The 18,003-nt window shown below is 48.1% G+C and overlaps 1 protein-coding gene across 3 annotated transcripts in view; it reads right to left on the reverse strand.

Moving 5' to 3' along the window:
- Window positions 1-18,003, reverse strand: part of NBEAL1 (neurobeachin like 1) — a 150,480-nt gene that overhangs the window by 104,638 nt on the left and 27,839 nt on the right. For all 3 annotated transcript variants that reach the window (XM_083154142.1, XM_083154140.1, XM_083154141.1), the window contains 2 exons: window positions 7,920-8,011; window positions 6,008-6,169 (listed from right to left, as the gene is read on the reverse strand). In XM_083154142.1, coding sequence (XP_083010268.1) covers window positions 6,008-6,169; window positions 7,920-8,011 — 254 coding nt within the window. The remainder of the gene's footprint in view (window positions 1-6,007; window positions 6,170-7,919; window positions 8,012-18,003) is intronic.

Here is an 18,003-nt window from a genome sequence, read left to right on the forward strand (position 1 = left end):
ATATTCCACAGCGCTGTACAGAGAATATTATTACCAGTTATTATATAGCGCACACATATTCCACAGCGCTGTACAGAGAATATTATTACCAGTTATTATATAGCGCACACATATCCCGCAGTGCTGTACAGAGAATATTATTACCAGTTATTTATATAGCGCACACATATTCCGCAGCGCTGTACAGAGATTATTATTACCAGTTATTATATAGCACACACATTCCACATCACCATACAGAGAATATTATTACCAGTTATTATATAGCGCACACATATTCCGCAGCGCTGTACAGAGATTATTATTACCAGTTATTATATAGCGCACACATATTCCGCAGCGCTGTACAGAGATTATTATTACCAGTTATTATATAGCGCACACATATTCCGCAGCGCTGTACAGAGACTATTATACCAGTTATTATATAGCGCACACATATTCCGCAGCGCTGTACAGAGAATATTATTACCAGTTATTATATAGCGCACACATATTCCCCAGCGCTGTACAGAGACTATTATTACCAATTATTTATATAGGGCACACATATTCCGCAACGCTGTACAGAGACTATTATTACCAGTTATTATATAGCGCACACATATTCCGCAGCACTGTACAGAGAATATTACCAGTTGTTATATAGCGCACACATATTCCGCAGCGCTGTACAGAGAATATTATTACCAGTTATTTATATAGCGCACACATATTCCGCAGCACTGTACAGAGACTATTACCAGTTATTATATAGCGCACACATATTCCGCAGAGCCTCACAGAGAATAGTATTACCAGTTATTATATAGCGCACACATATTCCACAGCGCTGTACAGAGAATATTATTACCAGTTATTATATAGTGCACACATATCCCGCAGCGCTGTACAGAGAATATTATTACCAGTTATTATATAGCGCACACATATTCCGCAGTGCTGTACAGAGAATATTATTACCAGTTATTTATATAGCGCACACATATTCCGCAGCGCTGTACAGAGATTATTATTACCAGTTATTATATAGCACACACATTCCACATCACCATACAGAGAATATTATTACCAGTTATTATATAGCGCACACATATTCCGCAGTGCTGTACAGAGATTATTATTACCAGTTATTATATAGCACACACATATTCCGCAGCGCTGTACAGAGAATATTATTACCAGTATTTATATAGTGCACACATATTCCGCAGCGCTGTACAGAGACTATTATACCAGTTATTATATAGCGCACACATATTCTGCAGCGCTGTACAGAGACTATTATTACCAGTTATTATATAGCGCACACATATTCCGCAACGCTGTACAGAGACTATTATTACCATTTATTATATAGCGCACACATATTCCGCAGCACTGTACAGAGAATATTATTACCAGTTATTATATAGCGCACACATATTCCGCAGCGCTGTACAGAGAATATTATTACCAGTTATTTATATAGCGCACACATATTCCGCAGCACTGTACAGAGACTATTATTACCAGTTATTATATAGCGCACACATATTCCACAGCGCTGTACAGAGAATAGTATTACCAGTTATTATATAGCGCACACATATTCAGCAGCGCTGTACATACTATTACCAGTTATTATATAGCGCACACATATTCCGCAGTGCTGTACATACTATTATTACCAGTTATTATATAGCGCACACATATTCCGCAGATCTGTACAGAGACTATTATTACCAGTTATTTATATAGCGCAGACATATTCCACAGCGTTGTACAGAGATTATTAACAGTTATTATATAGCGCAGACATATTACGCAGCGCTGTACAGAGAATATTATTACCAGTTATTATATAGCACACACATATTCCGCAGCACTGTACAGAGAATATTACGTTATTATATAGCGCACACATATTCCGCAGCTCTGTACAGAGAATATTACCAGTTATTATATAGCACACACATATTCCGCAGCTCTGTACAGAGATTATTACCAGTTATTATATAGCGCACACATATTCCGCAGCGATGTACAGAGAATATTATTACCAGTTATTATATAGCACACACATATTCCGCAGCACTGTACAGAGAATATTACCAGTTATTATATAGCACACACATATTCCGCAGCTCTGTACAGAGAATATTATTACCAGTTATTATATAGTGCAGGGTTGCCGACCCTCCCGGAATTTGCGGGAGTCTCCCGAAAATCGGGTCCTTCCTCCCGGCCCCCGGAAGGGTGGGCAACCCTCCCGGAATCAGGGGGACCCCCACTGAGCCCCCCGATCGCGGCATTTATATGCCGCAATCCGCGGGTCTCAGGGGAGGGGGTGGAGCTAAAACGGCACAATCGTGACGTTTTAGCCCCGCCCCCTCCACGGATAACAGTAATTTCGGCTATTTGTTGTAATGGGGGCGGGGCTTAATGACGTCACAGTTAAGCCCCGCCCCCAAATCGCGTAATGCAAGATTCCTCTCCGGGCTTCTCCCGGAGAGGATTTTTTTAAAGTCGGCAACCCTGATATAGTGCACACATATTCCACAGCGCTGTACAGGAAATAATTGAACAGTCACATCAGTCCCTGCCCCAGTGGAGCTTACAATCTATATTCCCTACCACATGTACACGAACACACAGACATTCTAGGGTTAATATATTGGGAGCTAATTAGCCTACCAGTATATTTCAGGGTTGCCGACTCTCCCGGAATGGCCGGGAGTCTCCCGAAAATCGTGACCCCCTCCCGGCCCCCCGGAAGGGTGGGCAACCCACCCGGATTCAGGGGGGACCCCCCTGCGCCCCGGATCGCGGAATTAAAATGCTGCAATCCTCGGGTCTCAGAGGAGGGAGCGGAGCTAAAATGACACAATCGCATCATTTTAGCCCCGCCCCCTCCACGGAGATCCGTGAATTCGGCAGTTTGTCATGTGGGCAGGGCTTAGTGACATCACACTTAAGCCCCGCCCCCTGAGCGGCTGCTGGAACTCTCCTCTCCGGGCTTCTCCCGGAGAGGAGAATTATAAAGTCGGCAACCCTGGTATATTTTTGGATTGTGGGAGGAAAACGGAGTACCCAGAGGAAACCCACTCCGGATACAGAGAGAATATACAAACTCTGCACAGTTAGTGCAATGGTGGGAATAGAACCCATGACCTCAGCGTTGTGAGGCAGTAATGTAACCATCACACCATCCGTACTGCCCCGTATATATAACACATGGTGGGGATAGAACATGGTGGGGATAGTGCTGTGAGGCAGTAATGTAACCATTACACCATCCGTACTGCCCCGTATATATAACACATGGTGGGGATAGAACCCATGACCTCAGTGCTGTGAGGCAGTAATGATAACAATTACACCGTCCGTACTGCCCCGTATATATAACACATGGTGGGAATAGAACCCATGACCTCAGTGCTGTGAGGCAGTAATGCTAACCATTACACCGTCCGTACTGCCCAGTATATATAACACATGGTGGGGATAGAACCCATGACCTCAGTGATGTGAGGCGGTAATGCTAACCATTACACCGTCTGTATTGCCCCGTATATATAACACATGGTGGGGATAGAACGCATGACCTCAGTGCTGTGAGGCGGTAATGCTAACCATTACACCGTCCGTACTGCCTGTATATATAACACATGGTGGGAATAGAATCCATGACCTCAGTGCTGTGAGGCAGTAAGGATAACCATTACACCGTCCGTACTGCCCCGTAACATGGTGGGGATAGAACATGGTGGGGATAGTGCTGTGAGGCAGTAATGCTAACCATTACACCGTCCGTACTGCCCCGTATACATAACACATGAGGGGAATAGAACCCATGACCTCAGTGCTGTGAGGCAGTAATGCTAACCATTACACCATCCGTACTGCCCCGTATATATAACACATGGTGGGGATAGAACCCATGCCCTCAGCGCTGTGAGGCAGTAATATAACCATTACACCACCCGTACTGCCCCGTATATATAACACATGGTGGGAATAGAACCCATGACCTCAGCGCTGTGAGGCAGTAATGCTAACCATTACACCGTCCGTACTGCCCCGTATATATAACACATGATGGGGATAGAACCCATGACCTCAGCGCTGTGAGGCAGTAATGTAACCATTACACCATCCGTACTGCCCCGTATATATAACACATGGTGGTGATAGAACCCATGACCTCAGCGCTGTGAGGCAGTAATGTAACCATTACACCATCCGTACTGCCCCGTATATATAACACATGGTGGGAATAGAACCCATGACCTCAGTGCTGTGAAGTTGTAATGCTGACCATTACACCGTCCGTACTGCCCCGTATATATAACACATGATGGGGATAGAACCCATGACCTCAGTGCTGTGAGGCAGTAATGTTACCATTACACCGTCCGTACTGCCCCGTATATATAACACATGGTGGGGATAGAACCCATGACCTCAGCGCTGTGAGGCAGTAATGTAACCATTACACCATCCGTACTGCCCCGTATATATAACACATGGTGGGGATAGAACCCATGACCTCAGCGCTGTGAGGCAGTAATGTAACCATTACACCATCCGTACTGCCCCGTATATATAACACATGGTGGGAATAGAACCCATGACCTCAGTGCTGTGAGACAGTAATGCTGACCACTACACCATCCGTGCTGCTCCCACATTTATAAACAATTATCCCTGCTGCCGGTCAGCCATGGCTATCTGTAGGACCTGTGTACTATCCCACGCAGCTCAGACACCTCATAGAGGGACACCTAACACCATGTTGCTAGACCCGGGTCTACCCTCAGATCCTATATTTACAGAGACATGATAATAGCAGCCCAGCCAGGGGCTTCCCTAAATTAATGACCCTTGACCACTTACATGCTACCAGTATACGGATGTGAATTGTGCAAAGACCCAGCCCTCGTACAATTGCCATTACATCACTTCAGTACACAGACCTTTACCCACCCAGGAATGACAGATGACTACCCAAGGATGAGTAATCTAATGAAGAATTTATGTTAACAGCATTAATAGCTGCATCATAAAGTGGAATTATTTTCAGATAAAAGTGCACGTTATATAACGGCATTGTTTCTAAGTTCATAATAAGACCCCAGAAGTCCCCAGATTTACAGACACCCCCACTCTCTGCCCAGGAGAGACCATGAATGATCTCTGCAGACACCAAAGGTTGTCGGATAAGGCGGGAGGTCGCACGAGCAGGGAGCAGCATAGGTGAAGGGAGTCCAAGCAGGCAACAGTCAGCACATGTACTGGGCAAGCAGAGATGTGTCGTGCCTCACCGGCGGAATGCAATATACAGATCTACAATGGTCAGGTTACAAATCACCAGTAGGTACATGGGCAGAGGAGAGATGGTACAAGTCACAGCTGTGGCTGTTTTCTCTCCGCCGTTATCTCACATTGCAACTTTATAAAGCACCTCTCTGAATATCCCCCACTTCCATATACACACCAGGACGTACATATCAAATGACCCACACCCCACTTACACTCACTCAGATACGGGATGAGGTAGGAGTGCCAATTGCACAGCTGGGTATAACCTGTACTTGCTGTGCACTGTGTAAGCCGGTTACCTCCCCACACACCCCCCCCCCACACACACACACACACCCCACTTACACTCACTCAGATACGGGATGAGGTAGGAGTGCCAATTGCACAGCTGGGTATCACCTGTACTTGGTGCGCATTGTGTAAGCCGGCTGCCTCCCCCCCACCCCCCCACAGGGGAGCTTACACTTTGTATCTCCATATGGAAACGTCTTATGCTGCGCTATTGCCGCCCAGAGCACTCAGCAATGATCTGTGCATCAGGAAGAAGTAAAGGGAACATTCACAGATGGGATGCGACAGACTTCAGTGATCTCACGGAACTGAGATGCAGAATTGCAGCACCCTGACGCATCATCAGTCGCAACATAGAAACCCGCAGCAATAAGCGCAGGCGTCACCGGCCTGGGAAGGAGAAGGTACGCACCTGCAGATTATAATGAAGAACTTGACGAGCATTAGAGATAACGCCTGCTGCTCCTCCTCCAGTCCATCCGCCGTCTTCTCCACGCACTGCAGCAGTTGCAGCCGCAGCACTCGCAGAATGTGGTCAGGGAGCAGGGACAGTGCCGGCGGCTCATCATCAACCCTGCACAAGAGTACAGAAGCTTATTATACACAGAGTGAGATGTTCTATGGCACATTCATATGAGTATTTACAGATAGAAATGTATTCGCCATCGCCAGAATACGAATAGGAATCACCATTCAAAAGAACAAAAAAGGGGACAGGGGTAGGGGTCCCCCGTGTTTTGAGAACCAGCCAGCAGGGTAATGCCACAGCCGGGGGAAGACTTTTTTATACAAGTCCCCCCAGCCAAAGCATTCATCCCTACATACCGACCAGTCAGGGGTCCTGGGGAAGTAGGGATCCCCCAATAAAGGCCCCCCCCCCCTCCAGAACTCACCTGCCCAGGCTGAAGCCTGGGGCTGTCCCTGGTACCCCTGGGCTGTGGGTACCGGGCTGATTGAAGTGTAAAAATTAGAATAATCTATTGTATATTGCTGTGGAACTATGAGTCCCAGCAAGCCTCCCCTGCACATGCTGGGACTTGGAAAACCTGAAGAAATCAAAGGGATATTGGTGGAAAGAAACCATACTTACCAGGGTCCTCCGGCAGAGAACACATCTTCTTCATTCCAGTAGCACCCAGAAAAAAAAGAAAAAAAAAATCACGCAAACCTACAGACTACGGAGGAGAAGCCAGAGTATGTTTGTCCGTGGGTTCGCGTGATTCGGTTTGTTTATTTTGTACCCCATGGATTTCTTCAGGACCCACCAGACGGATGGACGGAGAGCTACCTACGGGCTCAAGATAGGTAAGTATCTGTATGAAAGGGCTCTGTATGTAATAAAGCTTTATTTTTCTGGTGTGTCAGTGTGTTTATTTAACTCTTTGTACAGCTGTGGAACTACAAGTTCCAGCAGGCCCTTTATAATGCCCCGCTTGCAGGGACTTGTGGTTCTCCAGGTCCCAGCATATGGGGGAGGCAGCAATATACAATCATATCTTTCATCTATGTTTTACACTATTATGAGCACGATGCCTACAGCCCAGGGGCATCGGGGACAGCCCCAGGCTGCCCGGTAAAATCTGGAGGGATTCGGGGGGGGGCCCCACTCCCCCAGGACCCCTGCCTAGGCTGACCAGTCAGGGGGTGAATGCTTTGGCTGGGAGGACTTGTATAAAAACTCTCCCGTTGGCTGTGGCATTACCCTGCTGGCTGGTTGGGCCTGGGGCTGGTTCTTAAAATACGGGGGACCCATAGTCATTTTGTCCCCCATATTTTGGGAACCAGGACCGGCCCTTGGGGCTGGTGCTGGTTCTTAAAAAAAATCTGTGGAATCCTAGTCAAATTTTTCCCTGATTTATTAAAACCAGGACCGGCTATTTGAGCCTGGAGCTGGTTACGGCCGTGGGGGGGACCCTGCGCCTTTTTTTTATTATTTATTTTTCTTTTCTTTTTTTTACACTGCAGCTGATACGAATTTGTATCAGCAAAGATACGAATCCATAGGGCATCGGAAATAACGAATCAGTCAAATTAGTAAATTTTCCTCCGGAATACGAATTCATAAATGCAATATGACGGCGATTCCAGTCGTATGCATTCGTATTAAGAATACGGATTTTTATATTCGTAGTAAATTTCCCCATCAGTGTCATAAATTTGGAAACCCGTCCCTGCCGTTCATGACAGGGTTAGGGAGGTCATGCACTTACAGAGACGCCTCCTTTCCAAAACTATTACAGCAACAGGTTCCTCCGGTTGTGTGTGTATAGACAGCCGGTATATCCAGTACAGGAGAACAATTACTTAGTACCCGGTCTCAGTACCTGGTTGGCATCTCCTCAAAATCAACATCAAGGAATTGTTCATAGCTGGAAACAAAGCCATCGAGCCAGAGCCGCAGGTAGTCGGGGTCCTTCTGTGTAAGGAAAGCAAACATTTCATGGTCAGAGATAGTAATATAACATGTACACACATATATATATATATATATATATATATATATATATACACATACACATATATATATACACATATATATATATATACACATATATATCTCTCATTAGATAATGATCAGTGCCTGGTCAGAGATAGTAATGTAACCATACTTGCCTACCTGACCCTCTCCATGAGGAAGAAAATGCTCTGTTCCTAGACTTACCTGGTAATGTATGATTGTCAGCACCTGTGGGGAGCTAGGTAACTGATAAGAAAGGTGTCACCACAGGTGCTGACAATCCTACATTACCAGGGAAGCCCAGGAACAGAGCATTGTGTCCTCCTGGAGAGGGGCATGCTGGGAGGTATGGATAATGTATGATTGCCAGCACCTGTGGGGAGCTAGGTAACTGATAAGAAAGGTGTCACCACAGGTGCTGACAACCCTACATTACCAGGGAAGCCCAGGAGCAGAGCATTGTGTCCTCTTGGAGAGGGGCATGCTGGGAGGTATGGATAATGTATGATTGCCAGCACCTGTGGGGAGCTAGGTAACTGATAAGAAAGGTGTCACCACAGGTGCTGGCAATCATACATTACCATGGAAGTCCAGAAACAGAGCATTGTGTCCTCCTGGAGAGGGGTATGCTGGGAGGTATGGATAATGTATGATTGCCAGCACCTGTGGGGAGCTAGGTAACTGATAAGAAAGGTGTCACCACAGGTGCTGGCAATCATACATTACCAGGGAAGCCCAGGAGCAGAGAATTGTGTCCTCCTGGAGAGGGGCATGCTGGGAGGTATGGATAATGTAGGATTGCCAGAACCTGTGGGGAGCTAGGTAACTGATAAGAAAGGTGTCACCACAGGTGCTGACAATCATATATTACCAGGGAAGCCCAGGAGCAGAGCATTGTGTCCTCCTGGAGAGGGGTATGCTGGGAGGTATGGATAATGTATGATTGCCAGCACCTGTGGGGAGCTAGGTAACTGATAAGAAAGGTGTCACCACAGGTGCTGGCAATCATACATTACCAGGGAAGCCCAGGAGCAGAGCATTGTGTCCTCCTGGAGAGGGGCATGCTGGGAGGTATGGATAATGTATGATTGCCAGCACCTGTGGGGAGCTAGGTAACTGATAAGAAAGGTGTCACCACAGGTGCTGACAATCATACATTACCAGGGAAGTCCAGGAACAGAGCATTGTGTCCTCCTGGAGAGGGGCATGCTGGGAGGTATGGATAATGTATGATTGCCAGCACCTGTGGGGAGCTAGGTAACTGATAAGAAAGGTGTCACCACAGGTGCTGGCAATCATACATTACCATGGAAGTCCAGGAACAGAGCATTCTGTCCTCCTGGAGAGGGGTATGCTGGGAGGTATGGATAATGTATGATTGCCAGCACCTGTGGGGAGCTAGGTAACTGATAAGAAAGGTGTCACCACAGGTGCTGGCAATCATACATTACCAGTGAAGCCCAGGAACAGAGCATGGTGTCCTCCTGGAGAGGGGCATGCTGGGAGGTATGATAATGTAGGATTGTCAGCACCTGTGGGGAGCTAGGTAACTGATAAGAAAGGTGTCACCACAGGTGCTGGCAATCCTACATTACCATGGAAGTCCAGGAACAGAGCATTGTGTCCTCCTGGAGAGGGGTATGCTGGGAGGTATGGATAATGTAGGATTGCCAGCACCTGTGGGGAGCAATGGTAACTGATCAGAAAGGTGTCACCACAGGTGCTGGCAATCCTACATTACCATGGAAGTCCAGGAACAGAGCATTGTGTCCTCCTGGAGAGGGGCATGCTGGGAGGTATGGATAATGTAGGATTACCAGCACCTGTAGGGAGCTGGATAATTGATAAGAAAGGTGTCACCACAGGTGCTGGCAATCATACATTACCAGGGAAGCCCAGGAGCAGAGCATTGTGTCCTCCTGGAGAGGGGCATGCTGGGAGGTATGGATAATGTAGGATTGCCAGCACCTGTGGGGAGCTAGGTAACTGATAAGAAAGGTGTCACCACAGGTGATAGTAATCATACATTACCAGAGCACTGTCTCCCTACATTATAAAGATCAGTGCATGGTCAGAGATAGTAATCTATAGCTGTGTACACACGGGGGCGATAGGGGCTGAAATCGCTGGAAATATGGTTGCTTAAATAGAAAATGCAGAAAAAAAGGATATTTGAGACCATTATAGTTTTCTTTAACCCCAATAATGTCCGAATTAAGCTAATCAAATCTTCCAAATGCCTAATTAGTCAATAAGGGAGAGGGGTCCCAGAGGTTCGGAAATCTTTACATTCAAATATTACCCTACGTATTCTCCTGCTCAGAGGGGTGCAAATAAACACACCACGAATGCACTGGAAAAAGAAAGGCAAGTTTGGAATTGAATTGCAAATTCAATTTTCCATGAATTCAGCTTGTGGGACCAAACTACCACCTAATCCTCCCTCGGCATATGCTACATGGGTTATATTGCCTTTACTGAGTTCTCACATCCCAACTTGTAGCAATAAGATGATAAAGCAGGAATGTCCAACCGGCGGCCCTCCAGCTGTTGTGAAACTACACATCCCAGCCATAGTTGCCAGATCATCCCTTTAATAAGCCCAACATATAAATTACACAGGATCTTGACTACTTTTCAAACTTTTCAAATGTAATGACAGTTGGTATGAACTCTTGAACTCTGTCACCTCCCAACTATACCAGCTGTCATTACATTTGAAAAGTTTGAAAATTAGTCAAGAACCTGTTTAATTCAAATGTGCGCTTATTAAAGGGGATGATTTGGCAACTATGATCCCAGCATGCCCTGCCATAGTTTTAGTATTCCCTAATATCAAAACTGTGGCAAGGCCTTCTGGGATGTGTAGTTTCACAACATCTGGAGGGCCGCAGGTTGGACATGCCTCAGATAAAGCAATAGGATTCTAGATACAGAAGATTGGTTGATATCCCGGCTGCGGCAGAAACGGTAACATACGGAGATCGGTCACTGTGCAGAATGTGGGGAACACAGAACATTATTGGTGTGCTGGGTGATTATCGGAGTCAGAATCTGATTCCGGGTACCGACCGTTTCGCTTTGAGTTAAGTCTTACAAGTTCAATATACAGGAATCCGTGTATCAGAAAAACGTGACCTATTCAACCACCAGGGGGTGGTACAGGTCACAGACAATGTCCGGTCATTAGGTCGACAGCAGCAGGTCGACATGAACAAGGTTGACATTGAGAGAATATCGACACAAGCAAAAGGTCACCATAGAAAAAGTTGACATGAGTTGTTCAGGGTACTTTGGTGACAATGTTGACATCTGAGCAGGTGGACCCCACAATTAGTGCATGGTGTCCCCCCCCCATATGGCTCATGCTTTGGTGCCTCGCTGCGCTCAGAACATTTCACCATCTACGCGGACTCCGATTGCTAACGGTAAGTAAAAGTCCAAATAAAAATTGTGAAAAACACAGATAATGAGCCCCTGTGCGCTGCGATTACAATTAATCTGATTGGTTATTATACAAATCATTTCCAGTTCTTCTGAGAGAGAGAGCTGGGAGTGGGAGCAGGGCCAGGACAGGGCCGAGCGATGCTGTCCGGGCATCCTCCCTGCTGCACATATGAGGTCATGTAACAGGCCAGACAGAAACAACACGCACCCCTCCGTCTCCTCTGCCATAGATCCATCACCCTACAGGACACACGAGTAATCACAATAACTCATGGTTTATACGCAAGGGTGTCACTACCATAGGTGCAGGGGGTGCAGCTGCTATGGGGCCCAGAGCTGAGAGGGGCCACCACCCCTGTCACAGTTACATGTGTTATATACAGGGTGTAACTACCATAGGTGCAGGGGGTGCAGCTGCTATGAGGCCCAGAGCTGAGAGGGGCCACCTTCCCTGTCACAGTTACATGTGTTATATACAGGGGTGTAGCTACCATAGGTGCAGGGGGTGCAGCTGCTATGGGGCCAGAGCTGAGAGGGACCACCTTCCCTGTCACAGTTACATGTGTTATATACAGGGGTGTAGCTACCATAGGTGCAGGGGGTGCAGCTACTATGGGGCCCAGAGCTGAGAGGGGCCACCTTCCCTGTCACAGTTACATGTGTTATATACAGGGTGTAGCTACCATAGGTGCAGGGAGTGCAGCTGCTATGGGGCCCAGAGCTGAGAGGGGCCACCTTCCCTGTCACAGTTACATGTGTTATATACAGGGGTGTAGCTACCATAGGTGCAGGGAGTGCAGCTGCTATGGGGCCAGAGCTGAGAGGGGCCACCTTCCCTGTCACAGTTACATGTGTTATATACAGGGTGTAGCTACCATAGGTGCAGGGGGTGCAGCTGCTATGGGGCCAGAGCTGAGAGGGGCCACCTTGCCTGTCACAGTTACATGTGTATGGTGTAGCTACCATAGGTGCAGGGGGTGCAGCTGCTATGGGGCCAGAGCTGAGAGGGGCCACCTTCCCTGTCACAGTTACATGTGTTATATACAGGGTGTAACTACCATAGGTGCATGGGGTGCAGCTGCTATGGGCCCAGAGCTGAGAGGGGCCACCTTCCCTGTCACAGTTACATGTGTTATATACAGGGTGTAGCTACCATAGGTGCAGGGGGTGCAGCTGCTATGGGGCCCAGAGCGGAGAGGGGCCACCTTCCCTGTCACCGTTACATGTGTTATATACAGGGGTGTAGCTACCATAGGTGCAGGGAGTGCAGCTGCTATGGGGCAAGAGCTGAGAGGGGCCACCTTCCCTGTCACAGTTACATGTGTTATATACAGGGTGTAGCTACCATAGGTGCAGGCGGTGCCGCTGCTATGGGGCCCAGAGCTGAGAGGGGCCACCTTCCCTGTCACAGTTACATGTGTTATATACAGGGGTGTAGCTACCATAGGTGCAGGGAGTGCAGCTGCTATGGGGCCAGAGCTGAGAGGGGCCACCTTCCCTGTCACAGTTACATGTGTTATATACAGGGTGTAGCTACCATAGGTGCAGGGGGTGCAGCTGCTATGGGGCCCAGAGCTGAGAGGGGCCACCTTACCTGTCACAGTTACATGTGTTATATACAGGGGTGTAGCTACCATAGGTGCAGGGAGTGCAGCTGCTATGGGGCCCAGAGCTGAGAGGGGCCACCTTCCCTGTCACAGTTACATGTGTTATATACAGGGGTGTAGCTACCATAGGTGCAGCTGCTATGGGCCCAGAGCTGAGAGGGGCCACCTTCCCTGTCACAGTTACATGTGTTATATACAGGGAGTAGCTACCATAGGTGCAGGGGGTGCAGCTGCTATGGGGCCCAGAGCTGAGAGGGGCCACCTTCCCTGTCACAGTTACATGTGTTATATACAGGGGTGTAGCTACCATAGGTGCAGGGGGTGCAGCTGCTATGGGGCCAGAGCTGAGAGGGGCCACCTTCCCTGTCACAGTTACATGTGTTATATACAGGGGTGTAGCTACCATAGGTGCAGGGGGTGCAGATGCTATGGGGCCCAGAGCTGAGAGGGGCCACCTTCCCTGTCACAGTTACATGTGTTATATACAGGGGTGTAGCTACCATAGGTGCAGGGAGTGCAGCTGCTATGGGGCCAGAGCTGAGAGGGGCCACCTTCCCTGTCACAGTTACATGTGTTATATACAGGGTGTAGCTACCATAGGTGCAGGGGGTGCAGCTGCTATGGGGGCCCAGAGCTGAGAGGGGCCACCTTCCCTGTCACAGTTACATGTGTTATATACAGGGGTTTAGCTACCATAGGTGCAGGGAGTGCAGCTGCTATGGGGCCCAGAGCTGAGAGGGGCCACCTTCCCTGTCACAGTTACATGTGTTATATACAGGGGTGTAGCTACCATAGGTGCAGGGGGTGCAGCTGCTATGGGACCCAGAGCTGAGAGGGGCCACCTTCCGTGTCACAGTTACATGTGTTATATACAGGGGTGTAGCTACCATAGGTGCAGGGGGTGCAGCTGCTATGGGACCCAGAGCTGAGAGGGGCCACCTTCCCTGTCACAGTTACATGTGTTATATACAGGGGTGTAGCTACCATAGGTGCAGGGGGTGCAGCTGCTATGGGACCAGAGCTGAGAGGGGCCACCTTCCCTGTCACAGTTACATGTGTTTTACACAGGGGTGTAAATACCACCGCACTGATAACCCCAGCACAGGGACACACCACACTGATAACCCCAGCACGGGGGGGGGGGGCACACACCTGGGGGGGGGAAACCAGAGATAAACTGCAAAAATGACACCAGTTACTGTGGAGAGTTGGTAGAGTGTGTGTACAATGGGCCAAATTTATTAAGCCTAAGCAAGTGACATAGTGGAGATTGATAAAAAGGGACAGATGCATCAAACTTCATAAATGATGAATGTCAGACATGAGGTGTCTGAGGGAACGACAGTGAGGTGTGTGCATGGGGTTTTTCACTTTTTTTTTGTTTGAGCCGACGGGTGGTATTTCCTGACCTACCATCCACTAGGGCGTGGTGGGAGACAATGTGCCCGAAGCATGGTAAGCGTAGCGAGCGGATGTGGTGCGTTTTCATGTTCGTGTCGACATTCGGGACAAAAAAAAGTGAAAAAACCCATGTCGACCTAATGACCATGTCAACCTAACCCCATGTCAACCTTCAGTCATGTCGACCTAATATTTGTCAACCTAGTTGCTGTCTATCCAATGATCCATACCCCACAAGTGGTTGGCAGCGCCGTACATATAGCACACATGTAGAACAATACAGGGTACACAGGACTGAATAACTAACGCAGAGCATAGGTAACAATTAGCACTATATAATCATCCCTCCAATCTGATTGGTCCCAACGAAAATCTGAAAAATTCCTGACCGACCATCTGCTCCGAAACACGAAAGAAAAAAATAAAAAAAAGACAAAAACATTCAGACAACCGGTTAAATCAATCTATGAAAATGACCACCCTTGTCCATTCTCCAGGCTCTTCTGAGCAACCTGCTCCCAGACTGTCAGACTCCCGCTCCAACCAGCCAGACCACAAAGACGAAGCCAGAGTGCGCAGCCAGCTTCAGCACACAATACAGATGGGATGTAGGGAGGCAGAGGAGTTACCAGGTGCAGGTGTCAGTGTCAGAGATGGATGAACACAGATGAGAAGAGATGTGGGTATAGATGATAGGGTGTAAGAGCTGTAATTGATGTGCGAGAGATGAAGGCCGTGAGTACAGGAGGGAAGAGGGCCCTGCTCCAAGGAGCTTACAGTCTACATAAAGGATTATGAAATGTTAGTGGTATTCGGAAGATGACATTTTACAAATATTTCAGAAAATGCTGCCAAAGATACAGTATGCAGTGTGTGTAAACAGAATGTGCCGACATAAGCAGGCACTGGACGAGGGGGGGAAACCAGGCGTAACTTAGGCAGTCGGCAATACAGTAACATAGGACAGCTACTACCGGAATGTACACCCTGAGGAACACAATACAGAAACTGGATGATGCTATGAAGACGTAAATGGCAGTAATTGTGTCGTGTCCCATGTGAGCGTAGACTGGCATCAGCCATCATTCCTGCAGTACACACAGACCCTGTACGTGTGCAGCGGTAGGATACACCCTGTACGTGTGTAGTGGTAGGATACACCCTGTGCGTGTGTAGTGGTAGGATACACCCTGTACGTGTGCAGCGGTAGGATACACCCTGTGCGTGTGCAGCGGTAGGATACACCCTGTACGTGTGCAGCGGTAGGATACACCCTGTACGTGTGTAGCGGTAGGATACACCCTGTGCGTGTGTAGTGGTAGGATACATCCTGTACGTGTGCAGCGGTAGGATACACCCTGTGCGTGTGTAGCCGTAGGATACACCCTGACCGTGTGTAGTGGTAGGACACACCCTGTACGTGTGTAGTGGTAGGATACACCCTGTGCGTGTGTAGTGGTAGGATACACCCTGTACGTGTGTAGTGGTAGGATACACCCTGTGCGTGTGTAGTGGTAGGATACACCCTGTACGTGTGTAGTGGTAGGATACACCCTGTACGTGTGCAGCGGTAGGATACACCCTGTACGTGTGTAGCGGTAGGATACACCCTGTGCGTGTGCAGCGGTAGGATACACCCTGTACGTGTGCAGCGGTAGGATACACCCTGTACGTGTGTAGTGGCAGGATACACCCTGTGTGTGTGTAGTGGTAGGATACACCCTGTACGGAAAGATCCATGTAATGAATATCCCACCCACAGAGGAACCATCAGACACCCATCTGGGGGGGGACTGCATAGGTCACTGCTGGCAGGGTGTAACCAGTGGGGTACACATTACAGGAATTGCACATGGTGGGGCGGAAAAACACTGTCTGCACCATCAACAACCACTACAAGGGTCAAACATGTGAAAGGAGACTCTCCTGCCCGGCTAGAGGAGACCCCCCAAGCCCTGGGCTCTATACTGATATCTGCAGTACAGGACTGCATGTCACCTTCTGGTGACTTTGTTGTGGTTTAGTACTCGGTGCTACGCACACGCACACACACACACACACACACACACACACACACACACACACACATCACAGCTGTAGACGGCGCCGGCGGAATGAATGACTGGTTTCATGCAGAACAGGTTCTCCGCGATGACAACAGCCCAGAATGGGTTTATTTACAAAGCAAGATTGTTGGTGGCATAACTTCATTCCATGCGCAGATAAAGGAGATTGATCTAAAGGTCAGGCAACGGGCAATTATCATCAATAAGGCAACGAGCTGCGCAGTTACCATGTAAAGGCCGAAACACACAAAAGAAACCTCTTCTGTAAAATCCAGAGTAACAGATACATAACGCAGCCGCGCTCAGCGTCAGCTGCGCCGTATATACGCATACATGCATGTGTGCAAGCAGCCGCCACCCCTATCAGAGACATTCTGTCTACAAGCCCTCAGCACACAAATGCAGGAATCCAACGCAGCAATTCAATTGTTCCAGATAACCATTACTCATTATGGTTTGTCACATCCAAACAGACCAGTTTCAGCTGCGTCTAGTGGCTGAACCCATTTAAACCCCTGTTGGGGGCACGAACCACAGACTCTGCGGGAGGCGAAACGCCTTTTCCCACTACTAACTGGGGATTACCGCGGAGAAACCACATAAACTGCAGAATCAAAGTTGTCCCCTATTTATTATTTATTAGCAGTTTCGGTACTTATGTATTATCTGGGCTCCCATGTTAAATGCACCCCATTTTTTCATACCCCTACTATCCAACTACGCATGGAGTTGAATTTATATAGTGTGGCGAACGCAGCGAGCCACCGTGCCCGAAGCGTGGCGAGCGCAGCGAGCCCTGCGAGGGGCCGTGGTCTCATAAGAAAAACGGGAGCCCAGATATTACATAAGTACCGCAGTTTCTTATATAGCGCACACAGATTCACTTTACAGAGAATATTTGAACACTCACATCAGTCCCTGCCCCAGTGGAGCTTACAGTCTACGGGTGTAACGGTTGCATTACTGCCTCACAGCGCTGATGGTTCTATCCCCACCATGTGTTATAAATATGGGGCAGTAATGCTAACTATTACACCATCCGTACTTTCCCATATATATATATAACACATGGTGGGAATAGAACCCATGACCTCAGCACTGTGAGGCAGTAATGCTAACCATTACACTGTCCGTACTGCCCCGTATATATAACACATGGTGGGGATAGAACCCGTGACCTCAGCGCTGTGAGGCAGTAATGTAACCATTACACCATCCGTACTGCTCCGTATATATAACACATGGTGGGGATAGAACCCATGACCTCAGTGCTGTGAGGCAGTAATACTAACCATTACACCATCTGTACTGCCCCGTATATATAACACATGGTGGGAATAGAACCCATGACCTCAGTGCTGTGAGGCAGTAATGCTAACCATTACACCGTCCGTACTGCCCTATAATCCCTATAGATTGTAAACTTGCA

This window comes from Crinia signifera, chromosome 7 (genome assembly GCF_055691185.1).
Source record: "Crinia signifera chromosome 7, ASM5569118v1, whole genome shotgun sequence".
NCBI classification, from domain to species: domain Eukaryota; kingdom Metazoa; phylum Chordata; class Amphibia; order Anura; family Myobatrachidae; genus Crinia; species Crinia signifera.